The 23,938-nt window shown below is 37.6% G+C and overlaps 1 protein-coding gene across 3 annotated transcripts in view; it reads left to right on the forward strand.

Moving 5' to 3' along the window:
• LOC109111661 (transcriptional repressor p66-beta-like) overlaps positions 1 to 22,992 on the forward strand; it is a 40,208-nt gene extending 17,216 nt beyond the window's left edge. For all 3 annotated transcript variants that reach the window (XM_042745674.1, XM_042745673.1, XM_042745675.1), the window contains 10 exons: positions 8,897 to 9,256; positions 10,158 to 10,287; positions 10,374 to 10,505; positions 13,067 to 13,195; positions 13,571 to 13,741; positions 15,233 to 15,593; positions 15,933 to 16,135; positions 16,932 to 17,042; positions 17,229 to 17,427; positions 18,844 to 22,992. In XM_042745674.1, the coding sequence (XP_042601608.1) occupies positions 8,898 to 9,256; positions 10,158 to 10,287; positions 10,374 to 10,505; positions 13,067 to 13,195; positions 13,571 to 13,741; positions 15,233 to 15,593; positions 15,933 to 16,135; positions 16,932 to 17,042; positions 17,229 to 17,427; positions 18,844 to 18,980 (1,932 nt within the window). In that variant the 5' untranslated portion in view covers position 8,897 and the 3' untranslated portion in view covers positions 18,981 to 22,992. The remainder of the gene's footprint in view (positions 1 to 8,896; positions 9,257 to 10,157; positions 10,288 to 10,373; positions 10,506 to 13,066; positions 13,196 to 13,570; positions 13,742 to 15,232; positions 15,594 to 15,932; positions 16,136 to 16,931; positions 17,043 to 17,228; positions 17,428 to 18,843) is intronic.
• Positions 22,993 to 23,938: the final 946 nt, after the last annotated feature.

Consider the following 23,938-nt stretch of genomic DNA (forward strand, 5'->3'; position numbering starts at 1 on the left):
ATAAGACATTCAAAGCATAATATGACATTCAAAGCATAAAATAAGACATTTTGAAAGTTGTCTCTGTGGTTTGTTTTTTTTGTTTGTTTGTTTTTTTGTCCATACAGTGAACGTCATTGGAGTCTAGTGTTGTTCTGTACCACATTGACTAATTTTATGGACAAAAACATTCTTCAGCATATGGATAGAAGAAAGTAAGTCATACAGGTTTGGAAAGTCATAAAAGTTCTGTCATTTACTTCAGTTTTGGGTGAATTATTCCTTTCCACTACGTCCATACTGTTAACTCCTTAAAAATCAAAAAGATCCTACTGAAAAGTCACCCAAATGATTTCCCAACCAAATCTGAGAACATTACTATGAAGTTTGCGTTCAGACATCAGCCAATGCCGCCATTTCCCAAGCGTTATTGGCTCTCACCCTGTATGACCCTAAGCCAAGCCCGCTCGCTCCAGCTTTAACTAGGTTATTGCGTCAACGCCTGCCCTTCACTATAAATCACTCTCCTTACATTTAAACCCCAAAGAACTGCAGTTCCATCCAAACGGATACTTCCGAGAGCAAAACGAGCAGCCAGACCTGCTCTTGCCCAATGCGTGTTGTTTTTTTTTTTTTTCTTTATTCATCAGGGTGGGCACACACCTTTAGTGATGGTGTAGCAGCCATTTTGAGGTCTCCGTGCTCAGCATCAGATGCTGCAAACAGGAAAGGCTTAATCTAGCCAATTGAGCGGGTGGGTGATCAGAGGGGCTGCATGCGAACAGGCAGATTTGGGAGATGGGCCAGGCTCCGAGGGTGGGGGATGAGGGGGAGAGAAGCGAAGATGGGTGCAAACCCCTATTCTTTCACGATAAGTGCTGCGCCTTAGGACGAAACTTGGGGAGGATAGATCGCTACTCTTGCATGAAGGAATCTGAGCGTTTAGATATCAGACCGGTCCTGGGGGAGTCCTAGCATGCTGTTTAAAACAAGGCACCTTGTACCTCTCTGGGGAGGGATGCGATGCCACCAGCGCTTTGGTCCTAGAGGTGGGGCAGCGGGTAACGTCAGAAAAATGAATTGTCATGATGCAGATCATGCGTGAAATGAGCTGCGGATTCCATCGTGCACTTGCAACCGGCCATATTATTATCATTTCTTTTAGCTGGCAATTTTTTTTTTTTGATACACTTCCCGAATCGCTTCTCTTTTGTAGGGGGGCAAGGGTCTTTGATTTTGTGCGTGTGTTTGTGGTGTACCGGTTCAGGGGGCTTCAGGGTGTGATGGTGTTTGCAGTGGGGGCAGAAGGAGGAGGACATTTTTGTGCTTGCAGTGATCTGATCGACAGGCAGCAGTGGCGTGTGCATAAAGAAAATGGTGTGCCGGTTGGGGGATGGGCAGAGGGGAATTAAGGGTTGGCATTATGACAGGGTAGCGTGTCAGGAGAGTGCTGCTGTCTTTTTTTCCTTCCATTTCATTTTTTCGTCTCAATCTTGTCCTCTTCATCCTCCGTCTGCCCTAACCCCCAACTCTGCCCCCCACCTGAACCGACTGAGATCTCAAACGTGCGTTGTATATCTGTTTACAAAAAAAGAATAAGAACCGAAAAGTAGTTTGTGGCCGTCCGTACCTTTAAGGGGCCCCCAGAAAGTGAGCGTGTGTGTTTATTTTTACAACGCAGGGAGGAAAAAAAGGAATACTTTTTTTGGAAGGGGGGGAGGGGTGGAGAGCAAGAAGGGAGGGGTCAGTTTTTGCTCTGCTTTGTGGTGTGTGGCACAGCTGTATTAGAATGGCGGGTCTGAAGGGCACAAAGTGAGTCTTGTGTTGGTATGGCCCATCAAACCACACACGCACTAATTGTTCCTCATTTTAGGCCCTTTCCCTACCTTGCCAAGAAGTCCTGCGTGAGTAACTATCCAGGGACCATCCGAAAGGGATCAGTGGCACTATATGGTGGGACAAAAGGTTGATTAGATAAAATGGAGATTTGAAAGTTGTGGTTTAGGGTGTTGCGAGGGTCGCTGGGTGAGATCGCTAGATAATCTCATCCGGAGTGGAGCGATACGGCTCGTCCGCGGTGTGCTCGCGCACACCATTTCACTCTGTGAATCTCTGTTTTTCTTTTTCTCGCTCTCTCTTTCTTTTCATCTCGGAGCTGCTGCTGCTGCTGCGTTGGCTGGCGTAGTGCCCAAAGCAGTGAGTCTGTCGTGGAGTGCGCGTGTGCAGGTTTCTGAGGAGGAGGAGGAAGAGGGTGGCTGGGGTGTGTGTGTGCGTGTGTGTGTCGATATGCAAAAAGGGGGGGTGGATAAAGAAGGAGTGGGCCGAGTAAAGAGAGTCTGGTTTTTGTAGCAGCTGACTGAAACAGTCATTATATTATGTAAAGGGGGACGGGGACGGGGGGTGATGGTGTGGGGGGGTCAGACTGACGTGCACTGAATGGACCTTCTGATTGGCTGGCTGGTGCCATTGTTGGTTATGTGTATGCTTGTGTGTTTATTGCTCATGCACTCCCTCGCTCTTTCATTCTACTGTCTCAGTCACTTGCATTTTTTTCCCTCTCGCTCACTCTTTACCCTCTTTCTTCCCCCTTTTTTTCCCCTCACGCACTCAGTCGTGCAAGGTGGGTGGTTTGTAGTAAGGATGCAACATTATATATCAGGCTTTTATGTGCTTGCTTTTCAATTCTTCAGTCGTTCTTGTTAAATTAAAGGATGTTATGCGGCCTCCTCTTAAAATTGTAGTGTAGCACTTTTTGCAGAGTTTTGTAAGAGAGATCACCGGATGTTTTTGCACTCGTAAAGCCAATCTTGTAAATTAGATTTTGCGATGCAGCGCAACAGCAGATGTATGATTAAACTATGCCAGAAGAAGAATAAGTGCAAACGATGACATGAGAAATAATGGGATGATAGAGAGATGATGAAGTCATCAGGAGACCAATTACAGCTCAATTTAATTTGTAATCGGGGATGTCCCTACAATAAGGCATTTTAAGACCAGTCGCTTGTGGGTCTCGGGAGCTTAATTGGGTTTAGGACTAACTACAGTACTGTGTGTTTCATAGGAACTACAGCGGAACGTGACTGTAAGGCCTAGTTTTAGCGTTTGGTTGGCTGAGGTTTGTCAAGCGACTTGTAATTTGGCCATTTTTAAAACCAAAACCTTAATCCCGGTGTCAGACTTACTGTAGCTCAGGTTTAATATTTTTATTCAGTGAGGATGCATTAAATTGATCAAAAGTGACAGAAAATACATTTTTATAATGTTGCAAAATATTTTTATTTCAAATAAATGTGGTTCTTTTAAACTTTCAAAGAATCCTTAAAGTATTTTTCCACAAAAATATTAAGCAGTGTAGCCGTTTTCATATCAGAATGATTTCTGAAGGATCATGTGAAGCTGAGGACTGGATTAATAGCTGCTGGAAAAGCAGCTTTGGCATCACATTAATAAATTGTAATAAAGTTGTAATATTTCGCAACTGTATTTTTGATCAACTAAATGCATCCTTGGTGAGAATAAAAAAACATGTAAAACAATTGTGCCAACCCCAAACTTTTGAATGTTTATTATATTCAGTGAGTGTTATTCTGGTTTATTTTTGAACATTGTTTATTTTATAATAACCATCTGTTGGTTATTCCTTACATAACTTACCGTGGAAACTTAAAAATAGTTGGAAAATTCACGTTTTACCTTTGGTATTTTTTTTACTCGTAGCTGTCATTATTTGTTGTAAGAGACACAGGTCTGGTCAGATTCAGCTGGAAAACATGTATTAATGCCATAAAGAGTTTATCTTTCATAATGTAGTTTAAAAAACAGAATATTATTAATATATAAAACCAACATAAATATATAAAGGTTATTTTTAACTTAAAGATGCTGTTCCTTACATCATCATGCAGGACACATTGGACTCGTCCACGTGCCGTGACTTTAATGCCCCTAATCTAGATACTCTTGAAGCTTTGCAAGTGACATTTTTTGTTTTGAACTTTAGCTAAAAATGCCCAGTAATGTAGCTTGCTGGACTGGCAGAATGGAATACTGCAAACGTTTTCTTCATTGGAGAATTCAGAAAGTAACAATTGTGATGAGCCTTTGTCATTAGATAGATGAGGTCTTAGATATTATTACTGCAACCAGAAATGTGGAGGTGTCACTTGTCCAGATTGTGAATACAGATTCATCTTGCCCACAAGCTCACACACACACACACACACACACACACACACACACACACACACACACACACACACACTTCTAAAGCCTTCTTTCTAAAGTATTATGGCTTAGCAAGGTCACCATGGCTGCCATAGACAGTACTGCCTGCGCGATCAATCACGTCTTATAGGAATGGATGATTACGACTGAGCTTTCCAGGAGCTGGATGTTAACTAATATTCATTAGCGCCAAACAAAGGCATTTAGGCAACGTATATGTTGATTGTGTGTTTGCACCAGGATCTGTGCGATGTTTGCATCACAAAAAGCATCATTTGTCAACACACGGATGAGAAACTCTCCTTCGCTGTCTGTCTATGTGGTCTGTTAGTGTGGAAGGGTGGTACCCTGCTGCTTTTCTCCTGACCGATACGTGTGTCCACACACCTTTGATCCCAGCTTCGCTCCGGCGCATCACATTATACACAATCCCTCGCTTGCAGATACACTGAAATCAAAGTTAAGGAGTCCTAGGGCAAATGTTTGCATTCTGCATGACCTCAAACTGAGAGGGGAGCTCAGAGGTGTCAGAGATGAACTATGAGTATTCACAATGTGCTTTTCTTTCAAAGGTGAATAGATTCTGTTTTTATTTTGTCTGCTTCACACTATAAAAATGTTCACTTGGCCTGTGTGTTTGCTGTATCCTTGTATTCATATTTAGATGTACTTATTTAATGGAGATGCCTCTATATACTTAGCAATATGATTAGCCTATATCATGTACTTCAATTAGATACACAGCTTTCTAGATTCAATTCTCAGATTCCAATTTTGATTTTTAAATCTGATTCTTAAGCTCTCAATTTGAAAGGAATTGATTAGTTTACAAGCTCTTTTAATTATTAGTTTCCATTTTTATTTGATTTTGATTCCTGATTTCTGATTATGAATTTGGTTTGATTCCTTTACAAGCCCTCATTGTTATGAATTTCCTTTTTTATTTGATTCTGATTTCTAAGCAATTGATTCAGTTAGATTCTAAATTCTACTTGATTCTTATTCACAAGCTCTCAATTTAATTCCATTCCAATTTTGATTAGATTCTGATTCTCAAGATCTTAATTTGGTTAGATCATGAATTTGGTACGATTCATTCACAAGCTCTTGATTTAATTGGATTCCAGTTTTGATTTTGATTCTTAAGCTCTCATTTTCATTAAATTCCAATTCAATCTGATATTTGATTGGTATTGACAAGCTCTTGAATCAATTAGATTCCAGTTGCCAATATTTCAATAATCTAAGTTAGATTAGGAATTTACTTGAATTCATTTACAATACAAGCTCTTGATTTAGAAAAGCTTCCAAATTGTGCCAGTTAATTTGGATAAATTTCATTTATAATGTCCATTTTATTCCATAAGAAAGTCTCACTTTGCCTTTGCTGAAAATTTTACAGAGCACTGTTTAAGACCCTCCCTCCCGATTCACACTCCTAACGAATCCTGTTTTTAAACTTCATTAAAAGAACTGGTCCATAAAAGTCATTTGTTTCAGGAATCGTGCTCCACTGGTCACAATGCATGCTTTTCATTCACAAAAAAAAGAACCGGCTCGGAGTCATTCATTTGTGAATTGAGAAGCACTGCACAAATGCATTTCTACACCACTCAAAATTGCAATGTAAAAAAAAATTTTAATATCAAGAGGATTACACAAATGAAAATCCCTTCTTTTTTTCCCAGCCCCCCATCCATCTGCAAATGTACATACCTTTAAAAGTTTTCACTGTGTGTAAATATAATTAAAGGTTTGCTCTCACTATATATGGGTTCCAAAGAATTAATACTGGATAAGCGGCAGCACCTGATAATGTTCTACCTTAAGACTGAAGCTACGAGCAGAATACAAATGCATCAGTCAGATAAAGAGGTTCCAGCACAAACAATAGCCTGCATAGAGTCCTGCACATTCACTGTCCAGACACTCCCTGTGTGTGTGCATGTGGGAGGGGTGAGAGCCTCTCTCTGCCCTCTGGCCATGAAGGGTCCGCCCAAGCATGCCTAACTAATAAAGACGAGCCAACACACACATGATCATTTAGATCTGTAGTACGTGACGCATGTCCAGACTACACACAATCAAATCTGCACTTGAGCACGCATGACCCCGCAGTGTATGTGTGCGCTTTGCATGGGAACACACACACGCAGAGCGATTCAGTCACGTCATATACTGGCTGTTGGGCTCCCGTGTGTTGTGCTTTTGTCCAGAGGGGAGAACAGGAAGGTATTGGCTGACTGTAAGAATGCAGCAGAAGAGATTGGCTCATCTGGTGCTTCAATAAACCAATGTCACCACTGGTTTAAACCATTTATTGGGTTAACCGTGTGTTAAAATCAAACATGCATATTACACCGTTTTATATAGGGCATCGTTTTGGAGTTTTACCTGTGCACTTAAGAATTTGTGGTCCTGATGTGTCTCATCATACTATAAATTATATTTTAGGAGACAACACTCTTGGACGGATGGAGAGGATGTCTTCTAGGCATTTCTGTCTCTTTAGCAAGACTGTGCTTTTATCAATCTACTGCACTGTAGTTTTCTCACTCTGTCTCCCATAACAGACTCTTCCTGCTTCAAAACTAGATCCGACAACAGAGCCATTGCGCAGGAGTTAGCGTACCATGAGCTGATGAATGGAGCTGAGGTGGTCAATTAGCGAGGCACCAACATGAATTTTTGAAATTGGAATTAAACCAAAAAAAATTTCAGTAAATAATTTTACTGTAAAAAAAAAAATTGGGGCAAATTACGAAATTAAAATCTGTACTATGTTCTGGGTGTTGTTTGCAGGTGCTAAATTAAACCAGTTGAAGTAAGGTTCTTGGATGAGCCTTCTCTCAATGTTTTAACTGAACAATTTTATCAGACTTGTTTTCCCATGTACTAAAATTTTACTGCATTTGTACCTTATTCACTTTGTGTCAATGAAATAAGATGCTGAAACAGTCAAAATGCATCATCAGAGAAGTGCTAATTAAATTTGGTTAGTGGGTCTCATTCACTAATCATGCGTACCCATTAATTTGTGCATGAATTCATGATTCATCAAGAACTATTAAGTTATTCTTCTTTTGCAGAAACAACTACCACATGTTTGCAAAAATTATATACTCTAGGTGGCCTCATAAAAGTGTTAAGATAATTTTATACAGCTGTTTCTTCATATATTTCATATATGCGCAAAGATCTTGCACTGTGCGAAAGTCTGTGCAAAACATTCTCTTATGTGGAGATGTTATGGGTGTGTTTTATGCAAATTACTAACCTTGGGCACTTGGTTGCTTGTAAAGAATGCTCCAAATTCATTAACATTAAAACAAGGTTAAGAACAAATTCATGTTCTAACATGCAAGTTGTGAATTAGGTGGTTTATGAAGTTCTCTTATGCGTATGAATGTAAATGTGAGCCAGTGATTTCGGCTTTCTAGAACATGTTTTTGATTGAAATTTCAGTGTATCGCTAGTTTAGATGTAGCCGATTAGGTGTTAAAACCTCTCACACCTATTTCTGAGTCATTATTTCCTGTTTTCTCTTTATTCAAATAAGCACAGTTGTTGGTTTTAAATAAAATTTAATTTACAGCTGAAATTTAATTTCTATATTGCTAGTGTCACAAAATGTATTTTGTTTGAACTGATTTACCTGTAGTCGTGTCTCCATAACTGAAATTGCACACTTTAACTTTAAAATAATGAAATTATATATATATATATATATATATATATATATATATATATATATATATATATATACACACACACACACACACACACACACACACACACACACACACACACACACACACACACACACACACACACACACACACACACACACACACATAAAATGGAAACAGGGAAAATACATATATTTGTCAGATGAAAGCATTGATGTTGATCCATGAGTGAAACTCCACTTCATATGGAAAAAAAAAAATCCTCTAATTATAGTTCTTGAGTAAGACTTGTATCTTCCGTCTCAGTGATCTGGTGCAAGAAATACGATCCCACAAGTGTGGAAAGCTTTGTGAAGTTGTCAGTGGGAGTTTTGGGAAGCTCCGTTCCGCTGCGTGTCTGCACTCAGAAATCACTCTTGTCGTAACAGGCACTGAATGTGAGGTAGGGAGACCCTCTCTACTAGCAGCCCAAGCAAATTTCCTCAGTCAAACCATGAAAGTTACACTGATTTGTATGTAATGATCATGTAATTTATCAATTAAGGCCTTGGTTCTCGAGCACTGTAGTCCACAGCCTCAGCACGAGGCAGACTAATGGCTCTGTTAAGTCTGTGGGCGTGTGAGGAGTCATAGTAGATCTCTCTCACTCTCTCACTTGCTCTCAGCTCTTTCGCTGTAAAAGAATAATTAAGTGATTTGCATTGGTCTCAAGCAGGGGAATTTGTACTGATTCCTACAGATTAGGGCTGCTGCGATACCAAAATTTCAGTATTTGATACCAGTACTAGTAAAATCTCTTGATACAGCTGTGAAAATGAATGTACTCTTGAACACCGTGCATTTATTTTTGTTTAAAAGTTAACTACTTATTAATATTTATAAAGTAAATATTGCCCCAAGTTGTTTAAAATTCAATGATTTATTATATTATATTTTATCTACTAGGGATGATATTAAAAGCATTTGTTCACAATTGTTCTCTCTCCCTTTGTTGCTGCCAGGATGGAGCGGATGTCTGAGGAGGCGTTGAGGCTGAACCTGCTGAAGCGGGGTCTGGAGGCGCAAGATGAGCGGGACGAAGCACTGGCCAAGCGCCTGAAGATGGAGGGTCACGAGGCCATGGAGAGGCTTAAGATGCTTGCCCTCCTCAAACGCAAGGATCTGGCCGCTTTGGAGGGGGCGGCGGTTGCGGCAGCCATGGCAGAGGGCAAAGGCCCCGGGGGCAGCCAGGTGCTGATGGGAGCTGTGGCCTACGAGGAGAAGATGAATGGAAGTTTGAGAGTCGGGGGCCATGGAGGGCCAAGTAAGAATGGGAAGGAAAACATAGTGGATGAGCCAGTGGACATGAGTGCCAGAAGGAGGTGAGGTTTCGAGAGCGCGTTCAACATCTGTTTGTTGAAATGAGTACCGTATTTTCCGGAAAATAAATTGCACATGCATCTGTGTGTAAGTCAGGTTTTATTATGTTCAGAAATACCGGTAAATAAAATGCAATGTTTACAAATATAATAAACTCTTAAAAATTCATAGTTCCACTTACTCTGCAACAAGTTTTCAAAGTTTTTATTTCAGTTTTAGATAGTTTAGTACATCAAGTTAAACTAAATACAGCTAGCTAAAATAACACCTTTTTTTTTTTTTTTTTTTCAGTTAACATTTATTTCCAGTAACAAAAATTTGTTTTTTGTTTTTTTTTGCAATGTTTTAATTTTATTTTACCTATAGTAACCCTGTTCAGAACATAACAGAAAAAAAAAAAATATATATATATATATATGTGTGTGTGTGTGTGTGTGTGTGTGTGTGTGTGTGTGTGTGTGTGTGTGTGTGTGTGTGTGTGTATACACACAAGTATAAAACAAAAATATATTTTTTTGTGTCATTCTTTATAAACTAAATTTATTATAAATGCCAGGACTAAAATTTATTTAAAGTAAACCTGAAACTACTAGTGTGAGGAAAATGAGTTGTATAAATAAACTTGGGCTCACGTACCTTGAGTTCAATCGTTTTGCTTGCTTGAAGATAATTGCGTTATGTAAGTTGCTTTGGAATGTAAATTGTAGCACATTTCAGATTATAAAAAAAACAACTGATATTCTGGGAAGTAGAGTATGTTTTTGCTGTATGGTGTGAAATTAAATAATACTTTAATGATTTTATCCTGCAGGTGTTGCTAGGCCTTGTTGTTTTCATCTGGACTCCCTTAAAAATCACTATTTACGGTGCTCCTAAAAATTCCACTATTTTTACTCTTCATAGCGATATAGTTCGAGAGCGACGCACTCCATCACCAGACGTTATCATTTTATCAGACAACGAGGCGTCCAGCCCCCGGAGCACGCCTCACCCGGAGGAGAAACAGCATCAGGCCAACCTGGAGATGTTTAAGGTGCAGCTTCCAATGGAGGAATCAAATATATTGTTGGTTACCTCATGAACCTGCTTGCTGATCTCTTGTGTGTGTTTGTTCTGCAGGGGAAGACTGGCGACGAGCGGCAGCAGATGATCAAAGCTCTCCGAGAGGAGCTCAGGCTGGAGGAAGCCAAGCTGGTGCTCCTGAAGAAACTGAGGCAGAGTCAGATGCAGAAGGAGAATGTAGTGCAAAAGGTTAGAACCACAATGTCCTGTGCCTAACTATACGCTTGATGCCAACTGGGCCAGTAACTCTACACTCTGTCAGATGTGAATTTGAATTATATTTATTGGATAGACAGGCATGTTGAAGACCTTTTTGGAATTGAGAGAACATCTCAGCCGCATACCTGCCATACCGCTGTGCCTGTTTAGTGTAGTGTGCAGTTAACTCAATGCAGATCAGTCAGGTAGCAGTTCCTTTAAAGGGCCAGAGACATTACAAGCTGGCTTTGAGATCACTGTCAAGAAGTTATTTGAATATGAAAGGACATGCATGATAATGAAGTCACGCATAGGGTTTTTGTCAATAAAATCATATTTTAGGTGGTCGTTGGTCGGGCAAAATAAAATGAATAGAGTAGCTCCAGCCTCTCAGAAATAGAATGAGAAGTCAATCAGCTGAAGCTGCTCCTGGTGTAAACAGCTTAGTTTATTTTATGTTTTTTTTAATGGAAGGGATCTTATTTTTCTTTCTTTTTTTCTTTTCTTTTCCTTTTTTTTTGGTGTAGAAATTCACAAGTATGAGAAAGTTAAAACTGAGTTGTGGACTGGATTTAAGGATTTTAGTTTTTTTTTTTTTTTTTTTTTTTAGGAGCAAGGATGCATTAAATCGATCAAAACTGACAGGAAAGATATTAACAATGTAACAAGATTACCATTTCAAATTAATTCTGTTATTTTGAACTTTGTTCATTCTAGAATCCTGAAAAAATGTATCACTTTCCACAAATATATTAAGCAGCACAAAATTTTCAACATTAATAGTAAGAAATGTTTCTTGAGCAGTAAATCAGCATATTAGAATGATTTCTGAAGCATCATGCAACACTGAAGACTGGAGTAATGATGCTGAAAAGTCAGTGATTTGGCATCACAGGAATAAATTACATTTTTAAATTATATTAAAAAGGAAGTATTTTACAATAGTACTATTTTTACAGAATTTTGGGTCAAATAAATTCAGCTTTGGTGAGCTGAAAACTCAGTCTTACTGACTCCAAACTTAACGATAGTGTGCAAGTCGATGCAAAACACAACGGAGAAGTTCATTTGTAAATTACAGTTTAATTCAGATCGCAGCTGTTTGCAAATTTACACAGTTCTACTATAGTGAAGACCTGGCTCAGGAATACTAATTAGGTCACATGACTAACTGAGCCAAGCAAATTTATGAACCAGTACAAATTAGTTAATATTCATGAGCTATCTTATTATTATGAATAATCATTTTGCCACACGTGTACTAAATTGTGTCGCTGTGCTGCAGTAAAAATGTTTTGGTATCGACTTGAAGTGGAGTATAGTTACTTTTTAACATCCTATTTTCTAAATTTTACTGTGAACTTCCTCTTCCAATTTCTGTGAAACCAGCTCACAATCGGCTTTGTCATAGTTGTCTCTGCATATTAAATTATAATTGAAGACAGCACTTTAGAATAAAAAAATCAGCATTGACTGATTGTCGCAGTGTTGAATTGCTGTAAATCTACCTGTATTTGTACTCTACATCTCCACTGCAACTCCTCTGTACAGCATGTTCACCTTCACTGTTTTAGCACCAAGCAAAATAACCTCCCCTCGTGTCCAGCTGAGTGTTATATTAATGCCAGGAAAAACTGTCAAGGTAAATCGTTTTATTGTTGAAAGGACGCTAGTTGCTAGCGGGGGTGAAATAGGGTAACAGGGAGCGAGACGGGCAGCCATAACCTCACAGATACCATATCACAGCTCTGTGTAATGTTTGTCCATGTACTGTGCCATTGAGATGTTTTGTCTTAACTCCGTGTCTGTCTAGATGCAGGAACATCCCATAGACACTCACTCTTGTATGACATGCAAGTGCCACAACCCACTCTGCACAAATAATGTTTGCTTGCTCTTAAGCTGGAAGATGAAAATTTGGTGCTACTGAGGCATACAATAATTTGTATTATTATTACAGTCTTTTTAACCACAGCATTTATTATTATTATTTTTATTATTATTATTATTATTATTATTATTATTATTATACATGATAATGCATTGTTTTTGGACATGTATTGCACAGTAGTACTAACTTTTATTATTTGATTTATGTATTATGTTTCTTGAAATGCCCTAGCATGTAAAATACCATGATAGATGAATATGCTAATCATATGTTTGGTATGTTTATGCATAAATTCTACCTCTCATATTTTATATATATATATATATATATATATATATATATATATATACATTTCTAATTTTCATTTAAGTTTTTTTTCAAATGTTAAATAAGAAACCTCAGTGAATGAGTTCGAGACAGGGCTACCTCTTTGTTGAACAATCTATAATGGAAGTGCTTGGATCAAAATCAGTAAAATCCAAAACAATACCTATTTTTTTGCTTCCAATTGGTGGAAGTCGCACAGCAGCTTTAACTGAAAAAATGGTGCTTGAGTTCCACTAATACATTGTGTTTTGTGTTGTTTTAGGTTATAATGAATCTCTGTACATGAGTATGAGTTTTTGATAGAAGGACTCTGACCTCTCATTTCTCTTTTCAGGTGCCGGTGGTCCAGAATGCCCCGTCATCAGTGCAGCCGTCACCCATGCACAGCTCTCAGGGGCTCGGGAAACTACCTGTGCGGCCCGGCATGCACTCATCTGAGCCTCAGAGCCTGCGCACTGCACAGGTACATTGGGGGGTTTATGCACACCACTATATGCCTTTCTAAATATGAGCAGTGTTTGTGGGGTTTTTTTCCCTACATGCGTTACTAATGATTTCAAGCACAATGCACATGGATACTCCTCATTATGTTGTACACATTAGACTGAACATGTTAGAGCCTGCTGTTGGTTGCCATGGGAGCAGCACCTTAAGATCAGCATAACTGTATAGATTGGTACCAGTTACCATTTTTAATTACGGTCCATCTGTTGGGTACAAACAAAGCATTTGATGTCAACACTCTGCAATCTGATATACAGTGTCTGCTGACATCTAGTGGTCATGCAGTGCGTTGCAGAGTTATTTATAATTCTGAATGTGTTTTTTACCCCCTCAGGGCCACACAGTAATCAGGTCTGCTGCAAATGCATCTTTGCCCCCAATGATGATGTCACAGCGGGTTATTGCACCCAATCCTGCCCAGCTTCAGGGTCAGAGAGTGTCCTCCAAGCCTGGCATGGGCCGCTCCTCCACAGGTGGTTTGGGTAACACAGTGAGCTATCAGCAGGTACAGTCAAACAGTCAAGCTCACAGCCATTAGTTCTTATTTGTTTTGTGGGTTTTCTCCCTGCAAATTATTGACATTGAACTTTTAAAACAATTATAAAATGTGAACAGTTCACATGTTTTTTTTTTTTTGTTCAGAAGGTCAGAATCTATTCTGGGAGTTGATGTGACACATTTGTACTTTGCTCAATGTATTTATTACTGGTCTATTTCAAAATGCTGACGTCATGAACTAGGGCTGAGTGATATAGCAAAAGTATTTTCAGTCTTTTGACAAAGTATACATGTTGAAAAGTTTATGGTAGGATATCAAAAGTGACAGTAAAAATCTTATAATATGTTCAGAAGATTTCTAATTCAAATAAATGTTGTTCTTTTTAACTTTCTGTTCAAAAAATCCTGAAAAATATCAGTTCACAAAAATATTTAGCAGCACAACTGTTTTCAACATTAATAATAGTAAGAAATGTTTCTTGAGAAGCAAATCAGCATATTAGAATGATTTCTGAAGGATCATGTGACACTGAAGACTGGAGGAATGACTGTGGAAAATTCTGCTTTGCCATCACTAGATTAAATGATATTTTAAAATATAAAAGAGTTACTTTAAGCTGTGTTAATATTTTACAGTATTGCTGTTCTTACTGTATTTTGATCAAATGCATACAGCTTTAGTGAGCATCTTTCAGAAACCTAGAAATATCTTACCGATCCAAAATGTCTGAATAGTTGTTGTGTATATATCTCAGTACTTACACAGAATATGTAGTTATAATTTGGTAACACTTTAGTATAGGGACCAATTCTCACTATTAACTAGTTACTTATTAGCATGCCTATTATTAACATATTGGCTGTTAATTAGTACTTATAAAGCACATATTCTACACGACCTTGTTCTACATCCCTAATTCTACCCAATACCTAAACTTAACAACTACCTTACTAACTATTAATAAGCAGCAAATTAGGAGTTTATTGAGGCAAAAGTCATATAAAAATTTTTAAAAATTGATAAAACTACACCAAAAAATAAAGTATGACCATTGATTTCCCTATATATATTTTTACTTCAACATTTAAAAAAAAAAAAAAATTGACACGCAGTGTTTGTATATCTGTGAACACTTGAGTATTTTTAGTAATTTTGAACAAGTGTTTGAACCCATTTATTCAAGTACACAGTTTGAAAGAAAACGAATTAAAGGTCGTTCTTTTTTTCTCCTGATGTTTAAATCATGTTTTAAAATATCTCTTCCTTAGGATGGTGCATAAAACAAGCCAACTGGAACGGGCTTCAGCTTAATAGCAGAATAAAAATTGTGCATTAAATCACAGTAATATTAATAGTGTTGTTTAGTTTTATATCGCCAACAAAATCATATTGAATATGTCATATATTCACTATATCACCCAGCTGCAACATGAATCATTCATAAAAATGGATTATGTGGGTTACTGATGATTTGCCCTTTTGCTTTCTGTGATGCAGGCTGCCAGCCAGCAGGTGGGGGTCTCGCAGCGTTCAAGCTCGTCCTCGGCTATCTACATGAACTTGGCACACATGCAGGCAGCAGGAGCAGCTGGTGTCGGGGTGGGTGTGGGTGGGGTTGGTGCCGTCAGCCCCTCCACCCTTTCCAGTGCCTCCAGTGTGGCTTCTCTGAACGACCAGGCCAGCAGCCAAGCAGCCGCTAAACTGGCCCTCCGCAAGCAGCTGGAGAAGACCCTGCTGGAGATACCTCCACCTAAACCTCCAGCGCCCCTGCTGCACTTCCTGCCCTCTGCTGCCAACTCTGAGTTCATCTACATGGTGGGGTTGGAGGAGGTCGTGCAGAGTGTCATTGATAGTCAGGGTAGGTGCAAGAGGAATCCACAAAAACACCTTGCACAGTAGGCTTGCACAATATGGCCTAAAAAAAATCATATTGCGTTATGAATTGCAGTATGATTAGCATTGACATCAAAAAAGTCAAAAAACACATTTAAACAGCTGCTCTCTTGTTCAAAAGTTTTACTAAAGTTGTGTAAATGGAAACTGTTTAAGACCATTCACACTTGACCTAAAAGTGAAGTAAGCGATTGCGGTTTAATAATCACAAAAGGCCATATCGCAATTTCAGTTTATGTATTGTAGTACTAATTCACATCTAATTCTGCTCAATCACTAAACTCATGTTTTCTGCGTTTGCTAGGTAAAATGCGGGGGTCACTGCCACACGTGGAGCCATTCTTCTGTGCCCAGTGCAGGACTGACTTTACCCCACACTGGAAGCAGGAGAAAAGTGGTCGCATTCTCTGTGAGCAGTGCATGACGTCCAATCAGAAGAAGGCCTTGAAGGCCGAGCACACCAATAGGCTCAAGAACGCTTTCGTTAAGGCTCTGCAACAAGAACAGGTCAGTCAGTATCTTGAGTTTTCATTTTACTGCTGATAGAGTTGTCAGGATTCCAAAATTTGAATGAAGAAATGAAGCTTGATGATTCTCCATACACGTTACGTTTCAGTACACCATAAACTAGTATGCTACAGTGCTGTTATTGTTAACTAAAATTAAAACTAGTAAAAATCGTTTAATAGAAAAATCTTAAAGCAAAATTAGATATGTTGCCCCAGCAACTAACTGAAATTAGTAAAAGTATGTAGGTAAAGTATGCAGTTTCTGTGCTACTAGTGTCACCTAGTGGAATTACAAAAAAATAAAGCATATTTTTAAAACAACCTTTGCAAAAGTGAATGTATTTTAGCATAAAATTACAAATTTCACCTCTAAGTATTAAAATTAAAATAAAAAATGTTAAAACTGAAATTATAATAAAAACTAAAATAAGCTGATCCAAAATATTAAAAAATACTATTATAGTATATAAATATTTAAATAACACTAATAAGCTACAAAGCAAACTGCTTTATTTAAAAAAATTGAAATATTAACTAATAATAATAAAAAATACAATGACATATAACCTACATTTATTTCTCAATTATTTAACATTTGCTTCAAATTTAAGTAATTAATCAGGACAAATAAACTATACAAATTATATATAATTGTATTATTTATTCATGACTATTTTTAGTAGTAGAAGTGGTGGTAGTAGTAGTTGACTTTTGCTGACAATGCAACTGACACTGCTAGCTTGTAGTTTCTGTAACTGTATGTTGACTTCCTGTTTCCGTCTCTGTCCATTCAGGAAATAGAGCAGAGGTTGCAGCAGCAGGCTGCTCTGTCCCCCAGCTCTGCCCAGACTGTGCCCAGCGTGAGCAAAGGGGAGACCTTGATCCGACACCATGCCCTCCGACAGGTGCACACTCTCATTGTGTACAAATAATGGGATCTCATGAGACCATTTTTATGGATTTTGAAATGGCTGTTTTATTCTGGCCCTTCAGCTAATCACAGATTTTAATGACCGATGATTCTATCAGTTTAATGGTACAAAGAAGTGTCATGAAATTTAACGCTGATTCTCCCTCATTTTCTCTTTCAGACTCCCCAGCCACAGGCCGCTCTACAGCGGGGTCTGTCCAGCTCAGCACGAGGTGTCCTCTCTAACTTCGCCCAGGCCTCCCAGCTCTCAGTGGCCAGTGGGCTGCTGGATATGACAAGCAAGCGCTGTGGCAGCAGCAGTACCAGCAGCAGCAGTCGGGCTCAGCATGACAGTCGCAGGCAGATCTACAACATCCCTGGTAAGATGATGCAGTTTAATTAGGAATGCACAGCATACCTTAACTACATGATTTTGAAACAGCACAGTGAGGAAATGTTGTATGGGTTAAGGATTAATTATGGAATCACATTTTGTTAAACTGACATTCATCCACCCCTGGAGTCCAGTCTCAACTCATTGATTATGCAATTCTTGACATGCTATTAGACCCCGAGTAGACTGACTAGAATAAAATTACCAGAGAAAGTGCTATGCAATAGTGTTGAAGATAAAGCAAAATATTAAATTCATCATAAAACTAGGCTGTGCCACCTGACAAAGATTTCAGGACATAGAATTATTATAAAGCAGTGAAAGTCAACACTCTCTTCATTTGAACAATGGCTGGAGCTAATGCTTAATAGAGTTTTAGGATGTTATCAAAAAAGAATGAGTTAATAAAATACATTTAATTGAAGATAGTGAATGTCTAACATCCTTTCTTTGAAGATTGTCCTTGTTTTGAAATGTACTTATCTGTGATTTTACTGTTTATTAAAAAAATTAAAAATGATAAAAATTAAAAGTGAACACACAAAACTTTCTTAAGCTACTTTTCGTAATGTCTCTTTGATGCTTTTCTCATTTAACATCGTAATGACTTCAAATCATCTTTTGGGGATGATTTCTCAGCCAGATTTGTCGTGCAATTAATTAACCGCCACATTATGTAATTAATTAGATAAAAAATGTGGTGCCATTTTAGATTAAGTGTACTACTATGCACTTTTAAATTAATCATTTAGTACAATGCACTTTTTGTGTACATAAATGTTTTTACATTGTACTTATATTATAGTATACCTGCATATTACATCAGGTAAATAATTTCTGTAATTATATGTATAATTACACTGTTGACCCATCCCTTACACCTTAAACCTACCCATACCACCAAACCGGTCCCTAACCTTACCCATATCCCACCTCAATAGCAGCAAAAGTATTTTGCAATACAATAAGTAGACTGAACTTATTTTTTGATGTAAGTACTTAATAGTTAACGCCACTTAATATAAAGTAGGACCAAAAAGTTTAATTGCTTGAGAGCCCTAATTTTAATAATTATTTATTTTTTCTACTTGTATGTTTATTTTAATTTTGACTTTAGTATCCAAAAGTGCTCAAGTATGTTTGGGGGCCTTTGAATATACAGAATATGTTTAATATTAAATTATAAATTTAGCAGTTTATTTTAATCGTAATCGTTTTCTCACTTGTTTTATTCATGATTGTTAGGATTTGATTAGAAGTTAGAACACGTTTTGCTTGTTCTTCCAGTTTATGTCACAAACTTTATTTTGTTAAACACCTTTTTTTCAACCTTTTGAACTTATCTGTTTTCTTATTTCCTTGAATTTCCCCGGCCCCTCTCTGTCTTTGTCCTCCATCGCAGGTCTGAATATTGCCTATCTAAATCCGGGAGCCATCGGGGGCCACAAGGCATCCAGCCTAGCGGACCGTCAGCGGGAGTATCTGCTCGACATGATTCCCCCACGCTCCATATCCCAGTCCATCACTGGGCAGAAATGAGCCCTGACGGGACTGCAGATCCCCCTTTCGGACGCCCCACCACCCCTCTGTTCTACATCAGAACATCCCCAACACATACACACGCACACCATCACCCCATCGCATGCAGTGCCTGTCCGTGTGCCTACCCAACTAACCCATAAGAACAGCTCAATCAGTCAGACTATAAACACCAGACTGTCAGTGCATCTCAAACTTCGGTTTCCTACTATAGCAAAGCTCTTTATTGTTATCTCAACTTATTATTGCTGTTGTTATTGCTACTTCTATTATTATCACAGTTATTATTATTAGTATTATTGTTGCTTCTGTTACAGTTACTTATATTACACTTATTAGTAGGTTTAGTGTTTTTTTGCATCTTTTTATGTTCTTACCCCTATGTTTTTCTTTTCAGAGGGGGGATGTCAGATTCCAGGGTCACTTAAAAATATAAAAGCTCGTTTTTTGGTTCATCTGAAAGCTTCCTCCCTCAGTCGCCCCTGTAAAATTAGACTCATTCTCTCTCATGTCTTATGTTTAGTTTCGAAGTTGGAATGGTTAAAGCGTTCTTACCTGAGATAGAGAGAGCAGAATCTTTGTAGCGGTACACGCTTGGAAACTACAAAGTCCTCCAAGAACCTTCTGGTTCAGAAAGAGCGAGACAGACTCATGTACATTGATCAGATTGATCCTTATGCAGAGCGCTGCTGAACTAGTCAACGTTGGTTCTGCCTTGAGAAGGCCACAGGGAAAATGGGACCTGCACTAGCACGGATGAGTCTCCTGCTGTCGAATGTACAGAGAGAACTGTAAAATTGGAGTGCATGCGCCCACGAACAGGATCTCTCCCGTGTCTCTCAATGCCTTCACTTTCACAGGATGCAGTGATGTCATGTAACTTTGTTTTGTGGTGACGGTGCGTTTCACTGCACAGCAAAGAATGAAGCCAGAGAGTTCCATCATCAAGAACTTTGTCTCCTTTTTGATTTGTGTTTCTGCTTGGGTGTTTTTTGATAATATTTTTTCTCCCCCTCTTTACGGTTTTGTTCTTTTTATTTTAATCGGGCGGCGTCTCCATCTGATATGGCCACGTATCTTAAAGGTACTTGCCGCTGGAGACGATAATCATTGAAACGGCAAATAGGTGGAGTTAGTGGAAAAATGGTTTATGCGTAGATTGTTAACGTGAGTTTTAACAGAAAGCATTGACAAGGATCAATCATCGTGTTAAAGCAATGCACATGAGATGCCTCGTTATGGAGGAGCACTTTTCTTAATAATTGAAAAAAAAGAAAGAAATGGTTAAGCAAAAGAGGACAAGAATGTTTCAGCTCACAGGATCTTAAGGTATGGATGCCATCGGATGTCTCGGAGAGAGCTGGGAGAAAGACTTTTTGTGCATTGTGCGGTGCATTTCATCTTTTCGAAAGAGTCCGATATTTCAAACCCACGTTATGGTACATGTGTTTATGTTTCAGTAGACATAACCTGGAGGCGTTTGAATGATGGTAACAATATAAGCAGTGTTTAGTCAATATGCAGTATTAGGGATTCTGTGCAGGATGATTTTGCATTCTGGTTGGACTCACGATTATCTTTTGGTCAGATTTAGTTCTCTGTTAGTGAGGTAGTGCTCCATGTTTCGGAAACGTGGATCACAAGTGGCTTTCAAAGGGTTTAACATCTGCATGTTGACGAGAAGCTGAGCACTTAACATTTTTCCCCCCAGCCTAAGCATTTACCGTGACACGTTTGGTTCTTTTGGAAATCAGACTCTGAGGTCTGTCATGCAGGTCATGTTTAATAGCTGAGAAACTCGAAAGCTATTATGTGTTCGATGGTGAATAAATGGAAATAAATCCATACACGTGTTTTTCTGTCATGTGTATAGTCACTGATCCTTGCAGTTTGCTTTTGTTTTGTTTTTGTTTGTTTTTCCTGTATAATGCCACTGATTTGTGGTGGAACGATGCAACTTTTGAACAAAAGAATTTTGAAGCTACCTTGGATTAAATTTTCAGGTGCAATATTAGATAATAGGATGTTTACATTTATTTTTTTCCTGGTAAATCAGTCCCTTTTATTAATTCTGTTCAATCTTTGATATTAAGGGGTTGATTTAATCTTTGCTCCAATTTATGGTCTGTAATGTTTTTTTGTTGTTCTTTTGAAATGAACGTAGGGTGTTTATAGTAACTCATTTCTCTCTCCTGCTCTCTCTTGTAGACTATATTAGATGCATCCATATACCTGTGTTCATATATTTACGAGAAAGTTGGATTTTGAAGTTGAACTTCCTTTTGACTCCTCAATTAAGTTCCATTTTTGTTTGGTTGTTTAATTTCAGCTGTTTCTTAAAAAAAAAGAAAAAAGTAAAAAGGAGAAAAAAATTAAATTTAATCAAACAAAAAAAAAATGTATGAACAGATGATGACACGATATTTGCTAGGTCAGAAGTAATAATGACTTATTGTACATAAGCTTTTTTTTCTCCCTTGAATTAAAAATAATGAAATGAAATTAAAATGGTTGTATATTGTGTAGAAAAGCAAACAAAAAGCCATGAATATTGTGAAGCTTGTCATTTTGTTTTGTGATCACTGTGTATTATTGTGTAACAAATGTGCAAAATGTATGGGATTATACTTCTCTTGTTTTTGAATGAGCTCTTTAGATGCATTTTCTCCCCGGCTGTACGTTTTTGTAGTATGTAGTATTTGCAGAAGAAAAAAAAAGTTCATTGTTCTGGTGGAGCGTTTGATCCATTCTGTAGTCTTTGGACTGAGACATGATGGGACAGTCTCGTATGTTACTTTTTTGTTACCTCTCTTTTATTTGATTTTTGCTTTTTATTTCAAACATTGAAGTTCTGTAGATGTTCGGTGAATAAGTTTCTTTCTCTAATGTCCCACACAAAGTGTTGGTCTTACAGAACATGGACTGGATGAAACATTTGACAGTATTACCCCTCACTCGACCAAATCCAAAGCGTTCATCATAAATGTAAAATCAAAGCACGCTATCGCTCAATAACATACTTTTAGCTAAATTACTGGGTTCAGAAAACCCTACAGGGGAGATTGTGTACATTTGTTTTCTGTTGCTTAAAGTACAAACTTTCCTCAGTATATCCCTTTTTTCTTTCTTTGGAAAAAAATCACAATGCTCTTTTATTTTTTTTCATGGAAGATTGTATACATTGTATACGATGAAGAAAAAAAGTCTTTGTTTGTTTGTTTTTGACTGTTCCAATGCTTATTGCCTTCAGCCTTTAAATCATAAGACAAAAAAAATGGACAATTTGCACACATGCAAGTTTTGATTCTAAGGTTTGTGACATTGTTAGATATACTTGTACAAGTTTCATGTCATGGAATCACTGTCCATAATTCTCTGACTGGACAATCAGCTTTTCTGGAGTTCTAACGCTGGGGTTTACTTCTCTCTTCAATTTTTTTTCTTTTCTTTTTTTTTTTGCAATTTTTCCTCTCCCTGATTTTCATTTGTTGCAAGTACAAGTCTTTTTTGTTGTTGATATTGAAGTGGGAGAGAGGGTTTTGGGTCATTTCTTTTTTATTTTCTGAATTTCATCTGAACTTTCAAATATTTTTAAATAGACTTGGCTGCAATTTACCCAGTTTGAATTTTAAAGCAAATGGCAATATGTTGAAATTCGTTCGTAAAAGAAAACTATGAATAAATAAAAATGTGTACAGTGTAAAAAAAAAAAAAAAAAAAATGAAGTACTGGAGATTGGCTTCTTCAATTATTGATTTTAAGTCAAGGAAAAGAAGTGCTTTTTGTCAAGTTTTTATTTTCATTTAGAACATTAATCCAGACCTTTTGCACATCCTTGATATTTAACTGTCTAAAATGGAGATGAAAAAAATGCTGTTTGATTACTGCCGGTTGATTAACAACAATTATGCATTGACTGAAAAAAAAATAAAAAATAAGCTAATTTTGGAGGAAATAACTTTGTAATATTTATCACTTGCAAGCTATGTTTAATAAAGGATGGAACAGTTTATCTCTGAGTGTGTTAACATTTGTTCAAAACTCATTTTGGTTCTTTTGCCATTTTTAGTATTTTATTATATATTAATAATAATAATATTACTATTTTATTTTATTATTTATTAATATTTATACTTGTATTTTTATTTACATTTTAAAACCTATTTCCTTGTCTTTTTTCTTGTCTTCTTTTTCTTCTCTCACTCTTCCAGCCAGCACACATATGGTCTCCTGAGCCCTGGTCATTCATTTACAGACTAACTGGCTTCATTATAAGCTTTGACTTAATCCGGTCACCACAGTTATAGCTATTTTCCACAGCGTCACTGTATCCTGCCAGCAGATTCAAGGTTGTACTCTTTTAATAGGTGATGTCTGTTATTCTCTTCCAACTAAACCAGTGTTAGTTGACAATTTTTTACTAATTCTAGTATTCTTTGGAGCCAAAGATGATCAGTAATGTGGATCATTGTGTCTAGGAAACATACTTGTGTTGCTTTATGCAGTTGTAAAGGGCTGTATCTGAGCACTGCTACCTGACCTGTTTATGTTATGTTTGTTTAATAGTTTATTACTATATAGTTGTTTATTTATTATTAGCAATAGGCCTGAGCAATGCCATTGCCAGGAGGGGACAGACAAACATTTAACAAACAGTGCGTTTGTTCGTACAGTACATTAATCAAAATAAGATACTCATGACACGTTGTGTCGTATATTTGGTGAAATATTACTGATGCTTATTTTTTACGATAAGAATAGCTACCGTATTCCGATCTGCAACCATTTCCCCAAATAATATTCAGCAGTCATGTCATGTAATATGGGAATCATGTCAACTGTTCAGAATCAGAACGGGTTCATGGGTTTGCTTTTCGATCAACAAGGTCTGAATGTATTGACGAATCAGTTTGATTCATTCAGTTCATTGTCGCACTGAATCGTTTGCTGCGGTATAT

This window comes from Cyprinus carpio, chromosome B19, assembly GCF_018340385.1.
Source record: "Cyprinus carpio isolate SPL01 chromosome B19, ASM1834038v1, whole genome shotgun sequence".
Lineage (NCBI taxonomy): Eukaryota > Metazoa > Chordata > Actinopteri > Cypriniformes > Cyprinidae > Cyprinus > Cyprinus carpio.